The sequence below is a fragment of the Belonocnema kinseyi genome, chromosome 10 (assembly GCF_010883055.1).
Source record: "Belonocnema kinseyi isolate 2016_QV_RU_SX_M_011 chromosome 10, B_treatae_v1, whole genome shotgun sequence".
Taxonomy (NCBI): domain Eukaryota; kingdom Metazoa; phylum Arthropoda; class Insecta; order Hymenoptera; family Cynipidae; genus Belonocnema; species Belonocnema kinseyi.
This window is the reverse complement of record NC_046666.1, coordinates 118,543,389-118,558,724: the sequence shown is the minus strand read 5'-3', so window position 1 is coordinate 118,558,724 and position 15,336 is coordinate 118,543,389. Positions and strand designations below refer to the sequence as shown.

General features: G+C 35.3%; 1 protein-coding gene across 3 annotated transcripts in view; it reads left to right on the top strand.

Moving 5' to 3' along the window:
- Positions 1 to 15,336, top strand: part of LOC117182113 (4-hydroxyphenylpyruvate dioxygenase) — a 549,071-nt gene that overhangs the window by 441,473 nt on the left and 92,262 nt on the right. For all 3 annotated transcript variants that reach the window (XM_033375146.1, XM_033375154.1, XM_033375145.1), the window contains one exon: positions 889 to 1,123. In XM_033375146.1, coding sequence (XP_033231037.1) covers positions 889 to 1,123 — 235 coding nt within the window. The remainder of the gene's footprint in view (positions 1 to 888; positions 1,124 to 15,336) is intronic.

Here is a 15,336-nt window from a genome sequence, read left to right as displayed (position 1 = left end):
CCACCGATATTAATGACGTCGTAAAAAAACCACGATCGTAATCTATAATACATCGAATCTTATTCAGAAAGTTCAGTCGGCATCAGGATGAGTAAAGCACATAAAAATCAAACATAATTTTGGATTTTAGTACATTGCCTATTGCGACAGGGGCACTCTGCAGATTTACCTAGGTCGCCTAAGACAAAGCCCGAAGTAAAGAAGTGTTTTGTACATTGTCCGATACCGCTTGGGCAATCTGCGAAGCGACCGACCAATCCTAAGTTTGTGAATATTTACAATTGCCGTTGGATATCCGTCACACGTACACGCACTAACGTGCTAATGTCAAAAACGCTTTCCAGCTACTCTAATTTTCTTTTGCTTTTTTCGTATTTGCATGCTCACATTGAAAATTATTATGTCAGATGTATGCATCATTCTATAAAAAACGTATGCCAGATTAAATTCATAACTAGTCTTTCTATTATATGGAAGAATTTCCCTTGTGTATTTAGATTAAGGGTCTATAATTCTATACGCGATAAAAATGATTGATAAAAGAATTTTACTTAAAAAATTTGTAATGGATCTTACTAATATCAAGCGAGTGCTAAGAGAGTGAGGAGATGTGCAAACACGGCAAGAAACAATACTTAAGAACATAGCGCAAAAAGTCTTCAATCATTATATACTCTGGCAATCTTGATAGTGCATGTGGGCTTTGCGCCATGGGTTTAATTCCCAATACCGGAATCCATTTTTTGTATACTATTAATTTCTTTTTCTGTTCACGCTCGATACTAAACAATTTCTCTTCCATTAATTGTATACGAAGCTATAAATCTGACAGTAAGTTTCCAAAATTGAGGATTTTGATCAATAACCTGACTTTCTTCTTTTTCCCAGGTACGAAAAATGTCTACAATTTCACAGATTTTGGTCAGTAGATGATTCTCAATTGCACACAGAGTATTCAGCATTGCGTTCCATTGTCATGACGAACTGGGAAGAGACTGTAAAGTTGCCTATTAACGAACCTGCACCTGGAAAGAAGCGTTCACAAATTCAAGAATTTGTCGAGTACTACGGTGGTCCCGGAGTTCAACATATTGCTTTAAGTACAGATGACATTATTACTGCGGTAAGTATTTTGACTCAGGATAGTCATGGATGGATATGCAGCCTCGATAAAATCGAAAGCGTCCTCGGGTTGCTAATAGAGGGTCCCTGCACCAAATGTTTCTGCTGAATATGATGACAGTAGTTAATAAACAGTCGCAAAGAATTGTCCAAGGATGGTCCCGAAGGAAATACCTCTAAGCGATGGTGTAAGCCGTGTCGAATGCTGAACGAAGAAAGCATGCCTCAACTAAACAAGAAGATTGGATGGGCCAGAGAGAATGCGTCCCATGTTCAATGCATTATTGACTACATAAGATGTTATAACCATTTACGGAAAGAATTCGAAAGTTCACCCAAGAACTGAGGACCTTCAATCGCACACTGAACAAGTCAAATCTGCTGAAAATCCAGCAGAATATTGTGACCCATTGCGCCTCGCCAGCACTACCTCTGTTTCTGTCAAAAAATCACCAAAGCCCAACGAGGTAGAGAATTTTTGGAGAGATGTATACAAGAACCTGAAAACACTGCAGCTGAAAGAAGATGTATAAAGAAATTCTGTTGGAAGAAGTTCACTTCTACACACCAACATCTTGCCCGCATATTCACCTCATATTTAAAGTCGAAAACGCGCATTCCGCAGTGGCTGGTGTAAGCACGCACTTCTCCAACCAAGAGAATTACAGGCCAATAAATAGTTTGAACACACTGTATAAGATTTTTACCGTGGTCCTAAACAACAGGATTGTTCGAAGAATTGAGCCTGTATGAAGAGAGATGTACGAAAAACGTGGCTTGAAAAAAGGTGTAGCAGGATGCCGAAAGAATCTGCGGATAGACAGGTGTGTCTACGAAGATGCAGCAGCCTATTAACGCATCCTTTCAATGGCCTGGATTAACTACCAGAAAGCTTTCAAATCAAAGTTGAATAGACTTATCATCTTGCCGTTGGGAACTTGAAGGTTCATTCACACATAGTGAGATTCATAGAGAGATTGATGGCCACTTGGAAAACCAGATTTACGATCTTACTGGAAAATATCAGTTGACAAGGGAGAATGTTACCTTCATACAGGTCTTTCAGGGTGTCACCATGAGTCCTCTTCTTTTTTGCATCACACTTCTGCCTCTATCTCTCGCACATGAAATTCTTCTGGATAGCTCTGTGGTGACACAAATCATCGCAAGCAGAAGGTCACTCATGTATTTTATATGGATGACTTAAAGAACTATGCTTCTGGTAAAAGCAAACTTTAGAGTGCTTAAAATATCGTCGAACAATACACAGGAGAGATTGGTATGGACATTGGATTAGACAAATATGCCAAAATTCATCTGAAAAAGGACCCTTGGCCTGATTTCAACATCAGAAGTGAAGAAAGTATATTACTCCATCTAGATTCTTGTTTTATAAAAGCCGAAGTAAAGAAGGCAGAGGTTCAAAAATTCCACAAAAAGCTAATTGACAAAAAAATAAACATAAACTTTTACAGAAATGTAGAAAGACAGTTCTTGTCCAAAGAGCAAATTTTTGCTTTTCTCAACATATGAGGGCTTAACTTAGGTAGAAAGGGTATCATTTTCGCGTGACAAAACGGTGTAATTTCCACCTTAGTACAACATGAACGCATTTTATGTCAAAAATTTTCCGGCGATAGGTGCAGAGCGTGTTATGCACACGCTGAGTACTTAGAACACGTACTATATGGGTGTCCCACTCACGCGGGAACTACGTGTCTCTACAGACATTATGCAACCCTAAGAGTGTGCTTTATTACTATCTTTGTCTCTCTTACATTATTGGCCGCGATCCTGCTCTGTTGAACGCTCCGGAGCAGATAAAGTCAATTGTTTGAAACGAGAAGTGCCACATTTCCTGGAACTGGAATATTTGGACAACCGTCTTCATTGCCCACATAATTTATGACATCCTTCTCAAAGACGTTGAGAAACATACTATATTCCTGATCGAATTCGCGGCTCTGGCCGAATACAATATCATTTCTAAAGAGAACGAAAAGAAGGAGAGGTAACAAGATTTTAAAAGGTAGCTGCAACGACTGCACCCAAAACATTCGGTTAAAGTAATGGGCCTTGTTATCGATTCTCTCGGAAGTACGAAGCTATCACTGGTTCCTAACCTTAAAGACATACCAGCGTACCAAAAATATTCCAAGGCACTTGCGAGATGGATACAGAAAGCTGTCATCCTTGGATCGCTTCGTGTCCTCAAGATACGCGAGGGTTTCATAATTTTATCGTGCCCTGTAACCACAGCTGTCCAAAAATTGTAGTTCTAGAAAATTTAGCACTTCTTGTTTTGGATAATTAACTCTATATCCCTCGGATCGTTCGGCAGGGGAGAGTCGCAACTAGCACCATTGGAGCAAGAAAGTCAGTAGTAAAGCACTCTTAGGGCCGCATTATGTCTGTACATATAAGTGAGTGATAGTAAGTGCTAGTAAGGTACGCAGAGTGATCATGTCATGCTTTGCACCTATCTCTGGGAACTTCTTGACATACAATGCGTATGCGGAATTCTAAGGTGGAATTCACACCGGCCTGGAACGCTACAAGTAAACTCTCTTTACCTGAATTAAGCTCTGACAATTTCAGAAAAGCAGAAGTTGCTCTTTTGACCAGGAATCTTCTTCTACATTTTTGTGAAAGTTTCGGTGTATTTTCGTGTCAAGTAGCTCTGGGCGGAATATTTCAACATCTCCTTTCTCTACTTCACGCAGATTTTATTTCTTCGAGGCCATACCTGGCCAATTCTCCGCGACTGTTTATTAATTATGGTAACCATATTCAGCAGAAACCCTTAGCACAGGGAACATCTCTCTACCATTCGTTGAGGCGTTCGGTGGCTTTGTCGGTTGGATTTCAAATGGATCGAAACCAAAACTAAATCTAAGCTAAATCCAAAATCAAAACGTCACGTTTCACTTGAAACAGATTATTGCTGTAGAAAAAATTTTAATCACTTTCCAGAAACCCTCGAGGGCTCAAAATGGTCGTATAAATAAATACTTTCGAAAGCATTTTGGTCTCTTATGAAAATCACTATAGTGGGTCTAAAAAAGCCGCACCAACTCATAAAAAATTGTGTGTATTCAGGAAATGTCGACGCCAAACATAGTTGTAGTAAGTCCGGTTCAAAACAACAGAACGCGCAGGGCTCCCGACAATGGATCGACCAACAATGCCGACCACTCTAAGTCTGGGGGAGCCAATGAAAATGGATTTAATGCGATGGATCGGCGGGATCTCGCGACCTGTGGGTGGACGAAGCGACTGAATTACGACTTGCTAGAGTTCTACGATGCGAGTGTGGCCCTGGAACGGGGTTACATGGCATGGCTGCATGCTCTGTGGTGTGATACCAACCGTGGGCAGGCATCCAATAGAGGAAGAGCGATGCTTTATGAACCGGAGAAACATCAATACCAAGGCTTCTCTCAAGCTTAAAGATCTGGCTGAAATGTATGACGAGCATCGTTGACATTTTTTCGAAAAATCCGACCTCTGGGCTATCAATTATTGTGTGTATAATGCAGCGAGAGCTTTGGCCGATGTGAACCGTAAAGGAAAAGCAACGGTTGATCATAAAACCAAAAGACGAATGCATTAACTTGCCATAAAGATAGGCTGGGCAAGACAGTACGCGTCCCGCATTCAGTGTGTGATTGACTAGATCACATCTGGCAGGAATTTTACCACCAAGGTTCGAAAGTTCGCGCTCGAACTCCGGACCCGTTATCACACACTTAACAAGTCAAAGCTGCTGACCATCAGGTAGCATATTGTTGAAATAATACAGATAATATCTGACGCTAAGGGAAGTCTAGAGCGGAGAGAGAGGTGGTTCAGAGAAAATCAACAGTTTCTCTCTGACCCATCTCGACTCTTCTAAGACCCTCCAGTTCCTATCGAACACCTACACAAACCAGAGGAGGTCGAAGTATTTTGGAGAGAAGTCTACGTAGTGCAGCATAGACTGGACGAAGACTCAAAAAATATAAATAGCTTCAAGGAGTTGTGTTGCCCTCATAACAACTGATAAAGAATGCCCACTTATCACTACCGAGGAGGTGAAAAAAGTATTTAGAGGGATGAAGAACTACTCCACACCGGGACCAGATTTTATCAAAACCTTCTGGTGGAAGAAGTTTTCTTCAACCCATCAGCATTTGGTCCGTATTTTCACCTCATATTCAAAGTCGGAAGAGCCGATTTCGGAGTAGTTGGTGGAAGAGCACACAATACTCCTACCGAAAATAGAAAACTTAGCTGATCCGAAGAATTGCAGACTCATCGATAGATATGTATGCAAAGATGCATAATCATATTAGCGTGACCTATCAATGGCCTGGATTGATTATCGAAAAGCTTTCGATTCGACCTTCCATAGACTTATCATCTGTCTTTTGGAAATCTTAAAGGTTCATTCGCAAATAGTTAGGTGCATAGAGAGATTGATGCCGCTTTGGAAAACCAGATTTACTATCTCATCTGAAAAAAAATCGTGTGACAACTAGCAAGGTTACCTTCCAGAGAGGTGTCTTTCAGGGCAACACCATGAGCCCAATCCTTTTTGCCTAACATTATTGTCACTATCTCTAGCCCTTCGAAATTCCAACGGGTACTTGTACGGCAAACCTGCAGATCGAAAGTACAAGGTTACTCATGTATTTTACGTGGACGATCTTAAGATCTATGCTAAAAACAAAGAGCAACTGCATCTAGCTCTAGGGATTGTCGAACGATATACTAAGGAAATGGGAATTAAATTTAGTTTCGACAAATGCGCCAAGGTTTATTTGAAGCGAGGCAAACTGAATGGCATCCCTGAAGATCCTGAGCTCGTCGATAGAAGCGCTATACGACACCTTTGCGCTGGATAGACTTATACATACCTGGGCGTGCCACAGAGCCGCATTCAGGATGTGGCATCTATAAAGGATACTCTCCGAAGCATATGCGAGAGTCTCATCCGGCAGATTGGGTCTTCCGAACTGTTGGCAAGGAACAAAGTATCTATAACGAACATGCTTGCCGTCCCGAACGGTACTCTATTCATTTGGAGTAGTTCCATGGACGAAGAACGAGCTCAGATCCCTTGATATAGGGACAAGAAAGGTTATGCACATGAACAAAAGCATGCATCTTGAGTCTTCCGTTCCGCAACCGTACATCTCACGGCGTCAAGGTGGTCACGGAATATTGAGTCTTGAATGTCTTCACAACTGGATTATTCTGGGTACAGCACATAGAGTTGCAAGTGGAAGACACCCTCTTCTTAAAATTGTCAGGGACCACGAAGAAGAGGGCAAAGGAGCGTTTCTATACAAAGCAGCGGAGGAGGCTGCTGAAACACTCGGACTTAACTTCAGTATTAGGGGTGAGCAAAATGCATCAAATCTTATCTATCTCAAGTACTCACTCCTGAAAGCCCGGATTAAGAAAGCGCAAGAGAAAAACTTTCGTGAACAGCTCCTCGATAAGAGGATGCACGATATCTTCCACAGAAATGTGAAGGATCAGTCAATGTCTTGTGAGCTAACGTTTGCTTTCCTCAAATCGCCCGGATTGAAGTCTGGTACGGAGGGTTTCATTTTTGCGTGCCAAGACAATGTCATTTCCACCTTAACATACCGTCGCCACATGTTGAGCCAAGACATTCCTATGATAGCTGCAGGGCGTGCGATGCACACCCCGAGCATTTAGCTCACATACTATCTAGTTGTCCAAGTCACGCGGGAACGACCTACATTCAAAGGCACAATTCGTTACTAAGAGTGCTTTATTACCATCTCTATCACTCTTACGGCATTAACCTTAATATCGCTCCTCTAAATGCTCCTAGGGAAATCGAGTCAATTGTCAAGAATGGAAAGTGCCGCATATATTGGAACTTTATATTCTCGACAATTGTTTCTGTTGCTCACTCGAGGCCTGACATTGTTCTTCTTGACTTCGAGAAGCGAACCATGTTCGTTATCGAATTTTCGGCACCTGCTGAAAAAAACATCATAACCAAGGATAATGAAAAGAAAAAGAGGTATCGAGACCTTGGGGTACACGGGGCTTTTGCTGGATCGTCGTATTGATTCCGTTACAGACTGTAACCACCTTTCTCACGGTCGTAAGATTGATTGGTTTTTTACAGGCCTCAGACCTACCAGAAGTATTTACGGTATTTCACAGTTAAAAAAAAACGAAACTAATTTAGCACTATTTGGTAAAATATCACACTAACAACACTATTTTTTTTGCAATTAACCGCTAATATGTCCAAGTTCAATTTCCAAAGTTTTAAACATTATTTTGTCCAATTCATATTTTTATTTTCATTTAAAGAATTTTAGAATGCTGTCTTCAGCACTTAAATAATTACAAATTAAAAGCGTTTGAATTGCAAATTTCTGAGGAAACCCCTTGTTAGTTTATCAAATTCAAATGTAAATATTTCTAAAACGGAACAATAATTGATTTGTCAAAATGATTCTAAATCCGTTCAAATTTATGAATGTCTAGATCTTAGCGTCACAAATTGAACCTATTTATTTTGAAAGTCTTAGTCATTAAAAAATATGGAGACATCCTATTGAAATTTTACAAGCTAATTTAAACTTAAACATAACTTCATATTAAATTATTGGTAATTAAAGGCTTTTAATAAATTTAAAATATTCTTTTAGCCTAGAATATTTAATTTTCAATACATTCAATTTTAAAATTTTTAATTAAGAACAAAAAATAAATATTTAATATTTAGCAATATTTCAGTATTTATTTATGCCTTAAATCGTTAAAATTTTGAAAAACATTTAAATTTTACACGTTTTAATTTCGATTCTTATTTTTTTTAATTTTTAATTTTTAAGTGAAATTGTTCATGTTTGGTGCTTCAGTAGCAATTGAACACTTATTATTAGTAGAAATGAATGGAGTAATTTTAAGAGGCATTTAGAAGTTTTGAGGAGATTCAAAGCTAATTAAAAACTTAAATTAATTTCACATAATTCAAACAAAGTTTGCACCGACAAGATTCTGCTATTCGTACCAATTTCGGTGCAAATAGGAACATCATAATTTGAAACAAATTGTAGATTTTTGAAGATTCATAACAAAATTAGAAACTTTTTAAGAATTGTAAAAAGCTTCAAAAGAATAACAACATTTTCATAAGATTCCTAGAAAAATTGGAAACAATTTTTCATTTTGGAATGTTATTCTAAAAAATTATTTAAAAATTTTAAGAATTAAGAAAATCTTAAGTAAATTTAGAAATAAGAAAATTTTAAAAATTTTAAAAAAATTTTAAAACTCTTACAGTTTTTCTACATTCTCAATTGAAATGTGTTAGTACCTTTAGTTTTTTACGTATACATTATTGAGCGATGAAATACAACATTTTTGAGTAAAAAAACTTTTAATCTTTAATTTTAAAAGTTTAAAATTCTAGAGTTCTATTCTGAGTGCTTTAATTTGTAGATTATTTTCTATTACTGAAAATGTAAAAAGTCTAGCTTACGAGTTTGAATTTTTTCATTTTACTGCGCGTGAAAAATGTTTGCCAACCGAAAAAAAAACCGAGAAGTGACCGGGAATTTTTTTCCTGTTGAAGATTCCTAATGTTATCTGAAAATGCAGTAAATAGAGAAAGAAATAGAGAAAGAAAAAGAGTAAACCAAGATATTGAAATGATAGAATAAAAAAGAAATATTTTTCGGATTTGCTAGGAGGAGTAGAGAGAAAAGTTGTAAAGGGAGGAAAATATGGTAGAGAAAGAGACGAGGAAGTGGAAATTTCAACGGTAGAAATAGTTAAAGTTTTAGGAATAATAAAGGATGGAAAGGCACCTGGTATAGATGAGATTCCAAATGAAGTATGGAAATATGGAGGGGAGGAACTAGAGGAATGGGCATGGATAATGTGTAATAGAGTATGGAGAGGAGAGGGGTGGCCAGAGTTATGGAAAGAAGAAGTAGTTATACCAATAAACGTGGACTTAAAGGCGGCGTTTGACTCATTAGACCGAGGCGAAATAGACAAAGTTATGGTAAAGAAGGGGATAAGAGATAATAAACAGAGTATCAGAAATTTTTAAGGAGACAAGAAGCAGGGTAAAGGTAGGAGAGCAAGTAGGAGATAGTTTCTGGTTGGTGAGAGGTGTGAGACAAGGGTGTCCTCTGAGCTCACTTTTATTTAATTTATTAATATCAGACTTGGTAGAAGAAATGAGGAGATAGGGTTGGGGAGGAGTTAAGATAGTGAAGGAAAAGATTTATACACTGGCATACGCAGACGACATAGTGTTGATGGCAGAGGATGAAGAAGGGATGGCGGGATGAAAAACAGGATTAGAGAAATACTTAGATGGGAAAAAGCTGAATTTAAATGTAGAAAAGACAAAGATAATGAGGTTTAGAAAAGGAGGAGGAAGGAAGAAAGAATGGTCAGGGAGATGGAAAGGAATAAAGTTAGAAGAAGTCAAAGAGTATAAATACTTGGGATATATCTTACAGGCGAATGGAGATCATACAGCTCATGTAAGAGAAAGGATAAAAAAAGCAGCAGGGGTAATGAAACAGATATGGGGAATAGGAAAACGAAGGTTAAAAAATAATTGGATAAGGAGATTGTGGTTATTTGATACGCTGGTATGGCCGGTTTTAGGTTATGGAGCAGAGATATGGGGATGGAAAGAAAGGAAAGATATTGAGAGTTCACAAGAAAGGTATATAAGGTGGACACTAGGGGCAGACTGGAGGACGCCAGGATATATGGTGAGAGAAGAAGCGCAAAGGGATAAGTTAAGTATTAGAGCGGGTAAGAGGGCATGGAAATTTGAGACAAAGCTGAGGGAGGGAATCAAAATACAATAAATGGTATAAGATGATAAAAAATGAAGGGATGCCAAAGTATTTAGAAAAGGGATGGGGAGAGAGAAGGTGGAACAGAATAGCAAGATTGAGACTGGGAAACGAGGTAAGGGAGGGGATGTACTGGGAAAAAGAAGAGAACAGAATGTGTAGAATATGTGAATGGGAGGAGGAAACATGGGAGCACGTATGAGAAGGACGTAGGAGAGGAATGGAAGATAAAGGTAGCTATCAAGAAAAAGTGGTTAAGATTCTAGGGGAAGATGGTTTAGGAGAAGAATGGATGAAGGAATTGGAGGGTGCTAGAGGAGCGAATGAGGGAGAATGAAATAATGCACGTGAAAAGGTAAATAGGGGTATAAAAAAGTGAAAGAAAAAGGAAACGGAAGACGCTTAGATTAGAAGCGTGAAAATTGTAAGTAATGGTAAAGTAAAAGTTAAGTAGACTAAGATGCGTTTGCGTTCTCATGCTCTCTCTCTCGCTTGTACTCTCGCTTTCGTTCGCTCGCACACTCGCTTGCTAACAAGTCCTAAATTGCGCTATTGCAGGAAATAGAAATAAGGAACTAGATATAAGACTTTATGTAAATAGTTGTAAAGAATTGTATATATCGAAAGGATAAAATTGTAAAAAATATATAGATTTTAACGATAAGATTATAAGGAATTGAAGTCATATAAACCCTTAGGGGACACATTATGAATAAAGAAGAGGAAGAAGAATTAGAAATTCACGCATTTTGTTAAAAAATCGAGATTTTTGTAGAAAATCATCTTTTTCTTTGAAAGTTAATCTCTTTGTTAAAGAATTCTTTTTTTCGTTTACAAATTATCTTTCAGGTTGGAAATGAAATTACATGGTTGAAAATTAAACTCTTTCGTTAAAAATGATTTTTATTTATTTAAGATTTATCATTTTAATTAAAAACTAATTTCTTATGTTCTAAAATCGCTATTCTACTGAAAACTTGTTTTTTCTTTAAATGGAAAGAAATTGTTTTGCCGAAACTGAAACCATTTTTTAAAATTTTTTTAAATTTTTTGATTAAAATTTTTTTAACTGAGAAGGTAACTATTATTCTAGTTTAATATTCCATCATTTTTATTATAAATTCATCTCTTTGCTTGAACATTTATTTCTTGGGTACAAATCTAATTATTCAATTTTTGGTTGACAATTCTTTGTTTTTACCATAGATCAAATATGTTGTTGAAAATTCAAGTGTTTGAGTAGTAGATTGATTGTTTTATGAAAAAACTAATTTTCATGGCTTAAAATTCATTATGGATAGAATATATAGCCTTTCAAAAATGCTAAGTGACTCATTTAAAGAGATAGAATAGTTCTATCTCTTCCTATACCTCAACTTCTATCTTTTTCAATCTTTCTGCTCCCAGAAGGGTCCTTAGAAAAACTGTCCCGATCTGCCCTTGTCTGTAACTCTTTATTTCTCAACACTGATAATTCCCTATAATTTGACAGCAAGTAGGTCTGGTAGTATCACAGCGATTCATTTTATTGGTAATGCAACCGCCCTGAGATGGTTGAAATTCAATAGCACAGCTGGCCCTTACGTGGCATAACGTGGCAAAACAATAAACAGTCAACCAAAAATTGAATAATTAGATTTGTTGCCAAAAACTACATGTTCAAGCAAAAAGATGAATTTTCAATTAAAATAATACAATATTCAACTGGATTAATAGTTACCTTCTCAGTTAAAAAAAAGTTTAAACAAAAAAGAAAAAAATTTCAAAAAAATAGTTCCAGTTTCGGCAAAAAAATTTCTTTCCATTTAGAGAAAAAACAAGTTTTTAGTAGAATAGCGATTTTTAAACATAAGAAATTAATTTTTAATTAAAATGATAAATCTGAAATAAATAAAAATAATTTTAAACAAATGAGCTTAATTTTTAACCATATAATATCATTTCAAAACTGAACGATTTTTTTTTACTGAAATGATAAATACTTGGACAGAATACTTCATTTTTAAACGAATGACGAATTTTTTAACAAAGAGATTAACTTTCAAAGAAAAGGATGATTTTCTACAAAAATATCGATTTGTTAATAAAATGCGTGAATTTCTAATGAAATAGTCGAGTTTTTAATAAATAAAGAGAAATTATCAGTTATATCGTGGAATTTTAAACAAACAAAGATCAAATGTTCAACTATAAATATGACAGCTGAAATAAAGAGGTACAGGATTTTCGAATTACGTATTGTAAACTAAATATCATAATTGAAAAATATAACAATTCAACTAATAATTTTGAAAATAGAACTTGAATGGATTTTTCTTCTAACTATTTGTAAAATTCCCAGTGAAAAAATAAATCCACTGCCATTTATGGGTCCAGCAGCTACCCTGTACATATATGGTTTAAAAGTTTAAAATGTATGTATTTTCTTGAAAATTCGTCTTCTCTGGTATACAATTAATTCTTTTGTTTGCAAATTTTACTATTTGATTAACATTTTGTATTTTATAAAGGATTGATCCTTTTGTTGAAAAATTAATCTTCTTGTTTGAAAACTGGTGTTTTTTTACATAAATATACATTTTTTTTTAAATTTGAAATTAGCGGTTAATTATGAGAAAATAGTGTACTTTATGTGATATTTTTCCAAATAGTACATATTAAAATAGTGTAACTTCTTTAAAAAAAGTTTGAAATTTTGTCAATAGCTTAGTGAATCTGAGGCCTGTACAATAATACAACAATCAATCTTACCCTAGCCCAGCTGTAATCCAGTTGTCCGGTTGGAGGAGGGACTTCCGGTTGAGAAATGATAGTGCTGACCTTGACGAGTTGCTAATAAACGCTGTAAATGGGGTCTCTTAGATTATAGAAACTTTCAGGTACATAAGCGCCGGCTTTTTTGACATCGGTATTTTTAGCAAAGGTCAGTCTCCACATTGCTCTTCGCGAACGATCCAGCGTGTAGTCCATAAAATTCATCCCGGGATAACGATTTGCACAATCTTTACAATATGCTTATTATTTTAAATACTTTCGTTATTTCTGATGCCTGAAATAACGTCTAAAAATGAATTTCAAAAACTCTTAATGACAGACATAACCTCAAAATGAACTGCAGCACATAACCGATAAATTGTATTTATTTAAATGAAATCAAAAGGAAATGCTAATAAAGGGGAGATATCCAATAATTATTTAATTGAGGTAGTTGCTTATTTACAAGAACAGACGAATTGATGTAAGGAACCTCATGAATAAATAATCGTGGGAAGGGACTCTATTTTCTAGTTACGCCACTGAATTGAGGTTGACGGAAATTTTGTTTTTAAATGGAGGCATCTATTTTATCGACGTTCAAAGTTTCTTTCCTACCACTATAGTTTTTCGCCAGAAAACTTTTTTCTTAATTATCAACATTTTGATATATAAAAACGTTCTTTAGTCCTTCTTGCATAATTTTAAAAATCCTGAACACGATAGCTCAATCCGTGTGGACGTAGTGAGGGCAACAAAAATAGAAATATTTTTAGACAAAAATTTCATAAGCGTACTTGGCCACGTTGAAAGTTCCTTTCTTTCTCCGCTAAAAGTCGCTGAAAATTCTCGGAAAATAATGACAGGTTATGGGTGTGCAGATGCTTATTTGTTGACTTGCAACGAGTTTGCAAAAGTTATTGTTTATGTTAAGTTTTTAGATCGTTTAGACGATTAAGTCCTAAATTTGTGCCAGTGCTCAACATACGGGAGTAAAAAAATCTGAAATGCATCGAATTAAAAATACCTGCAAAGTGCTACAACTCGAATAGTAATATCCTATTTCATTAATTTATAAATAAACTTTCTTTGAAATAATAAACATATTGATGCATACAAACGTTCTTTAGTGCTTTTCGTTTTATCTGTCTAATTTTAAACACGATATCTCAATCCATGTGGAAGTAATGAATACCAAAAAAATGAAAATAATTTTACCCACTTATTTTTACTTGGATAATTTTTTTCAAAATTATTACTCAAACTAAATATACAAACGCAATTTATTGTCTCATTTTCTATATCCCAGACTTTGAGAGCCATATATCATTGTCTTTGGACATGGTGAACACCAAAAAAATTTTTCCTAATCGAGGACTGGTTTGGTCACGTGATCACCGTAGAGCATGCCCTTAAGGTAGTAACATTATATTTATACGATTTATTATTTTTGTAAACGTGATGCTAGTTGTGAGATTTTGAGACTAGAAAGTTTAATTATCGCATTATATTTATGGAGCATATTTCATATTAATTTGAATTTCATGAAGTATATTTTGTAAAAGAATATTGTTTAAACAAATTTAAGGTTGTTGAAAATAAATAATAATTTATAACTTAAATGATTGGTGAACAATTAAAAATAAATTTTTGTCACTTAACGATAATACAGTAATATTTTTGTAAAAAAAAATTATTTTAGAAAAAAATTATATAAACAAATTTAATTTGTTGAAATATTTGAAAATTAATGAATCAAGGTTAAGCATATTCTTAATTTGCTTTTTTTTAAGCATATGGATATTCTAGTGTGCAAATTACACAATTCCGGATAAAAATACGATTGGTACTTTCAGGTCCTAAGTCTGTGACACATTTTGATTTTTAGGTTCATAAGGTTAGAGTAAATGTTTACTGAAACCTTAAAAATAAATAGTCTATAATAGGAAATTTACAAAATAGCAATACTTATCAAAAGGGAAATTTTAAGCAAAGCTACATGTTATGTATTTGAATTTTTCACAGTGAGTGTCCCGTATCTCATTTATAATTTATAAATATTTTTAACATAAAGAAAAATGTTAGGAAATTCATAATTTTAAATCTATCGAATGCTTTTCTTTATATTACAATATATTTGTTATTTAATAAACACCTGTAATTTAACGTATAAATGGGGAGAACTAACAGACGCTAGTCTGTTCACGCTGCACTGAATTTAACTTATTCCCTTTACTTTCACTTCTGCACCCTTACCACATGAATTCTGCTAAACTCGTTCCCTTATTCAATGTTTCAGGATGAAAATCGATAGAATGACTTATGGCTAAAAATCCTGTTCTAATTAAAATATACATTTTTATGGTTATGTGCATAACCAACAGCGAAACTAGAAAGCGTTTAGTTGGGATAAAAAGACAACTTTTTCACTAAATCTTTTTGCAAGAAAGTTTCCTCTATTATTTAGTTTCGTTTTCAAAACTGTTGCATACGTTTTCAAAGCAATCATCTATTTATTTATTATATTTAAAAACAATCCACACGTGCTAACTTGTGTAAATGTCAAATTTCTATCCGCTAGGAATTTCAGGTTTAGGCC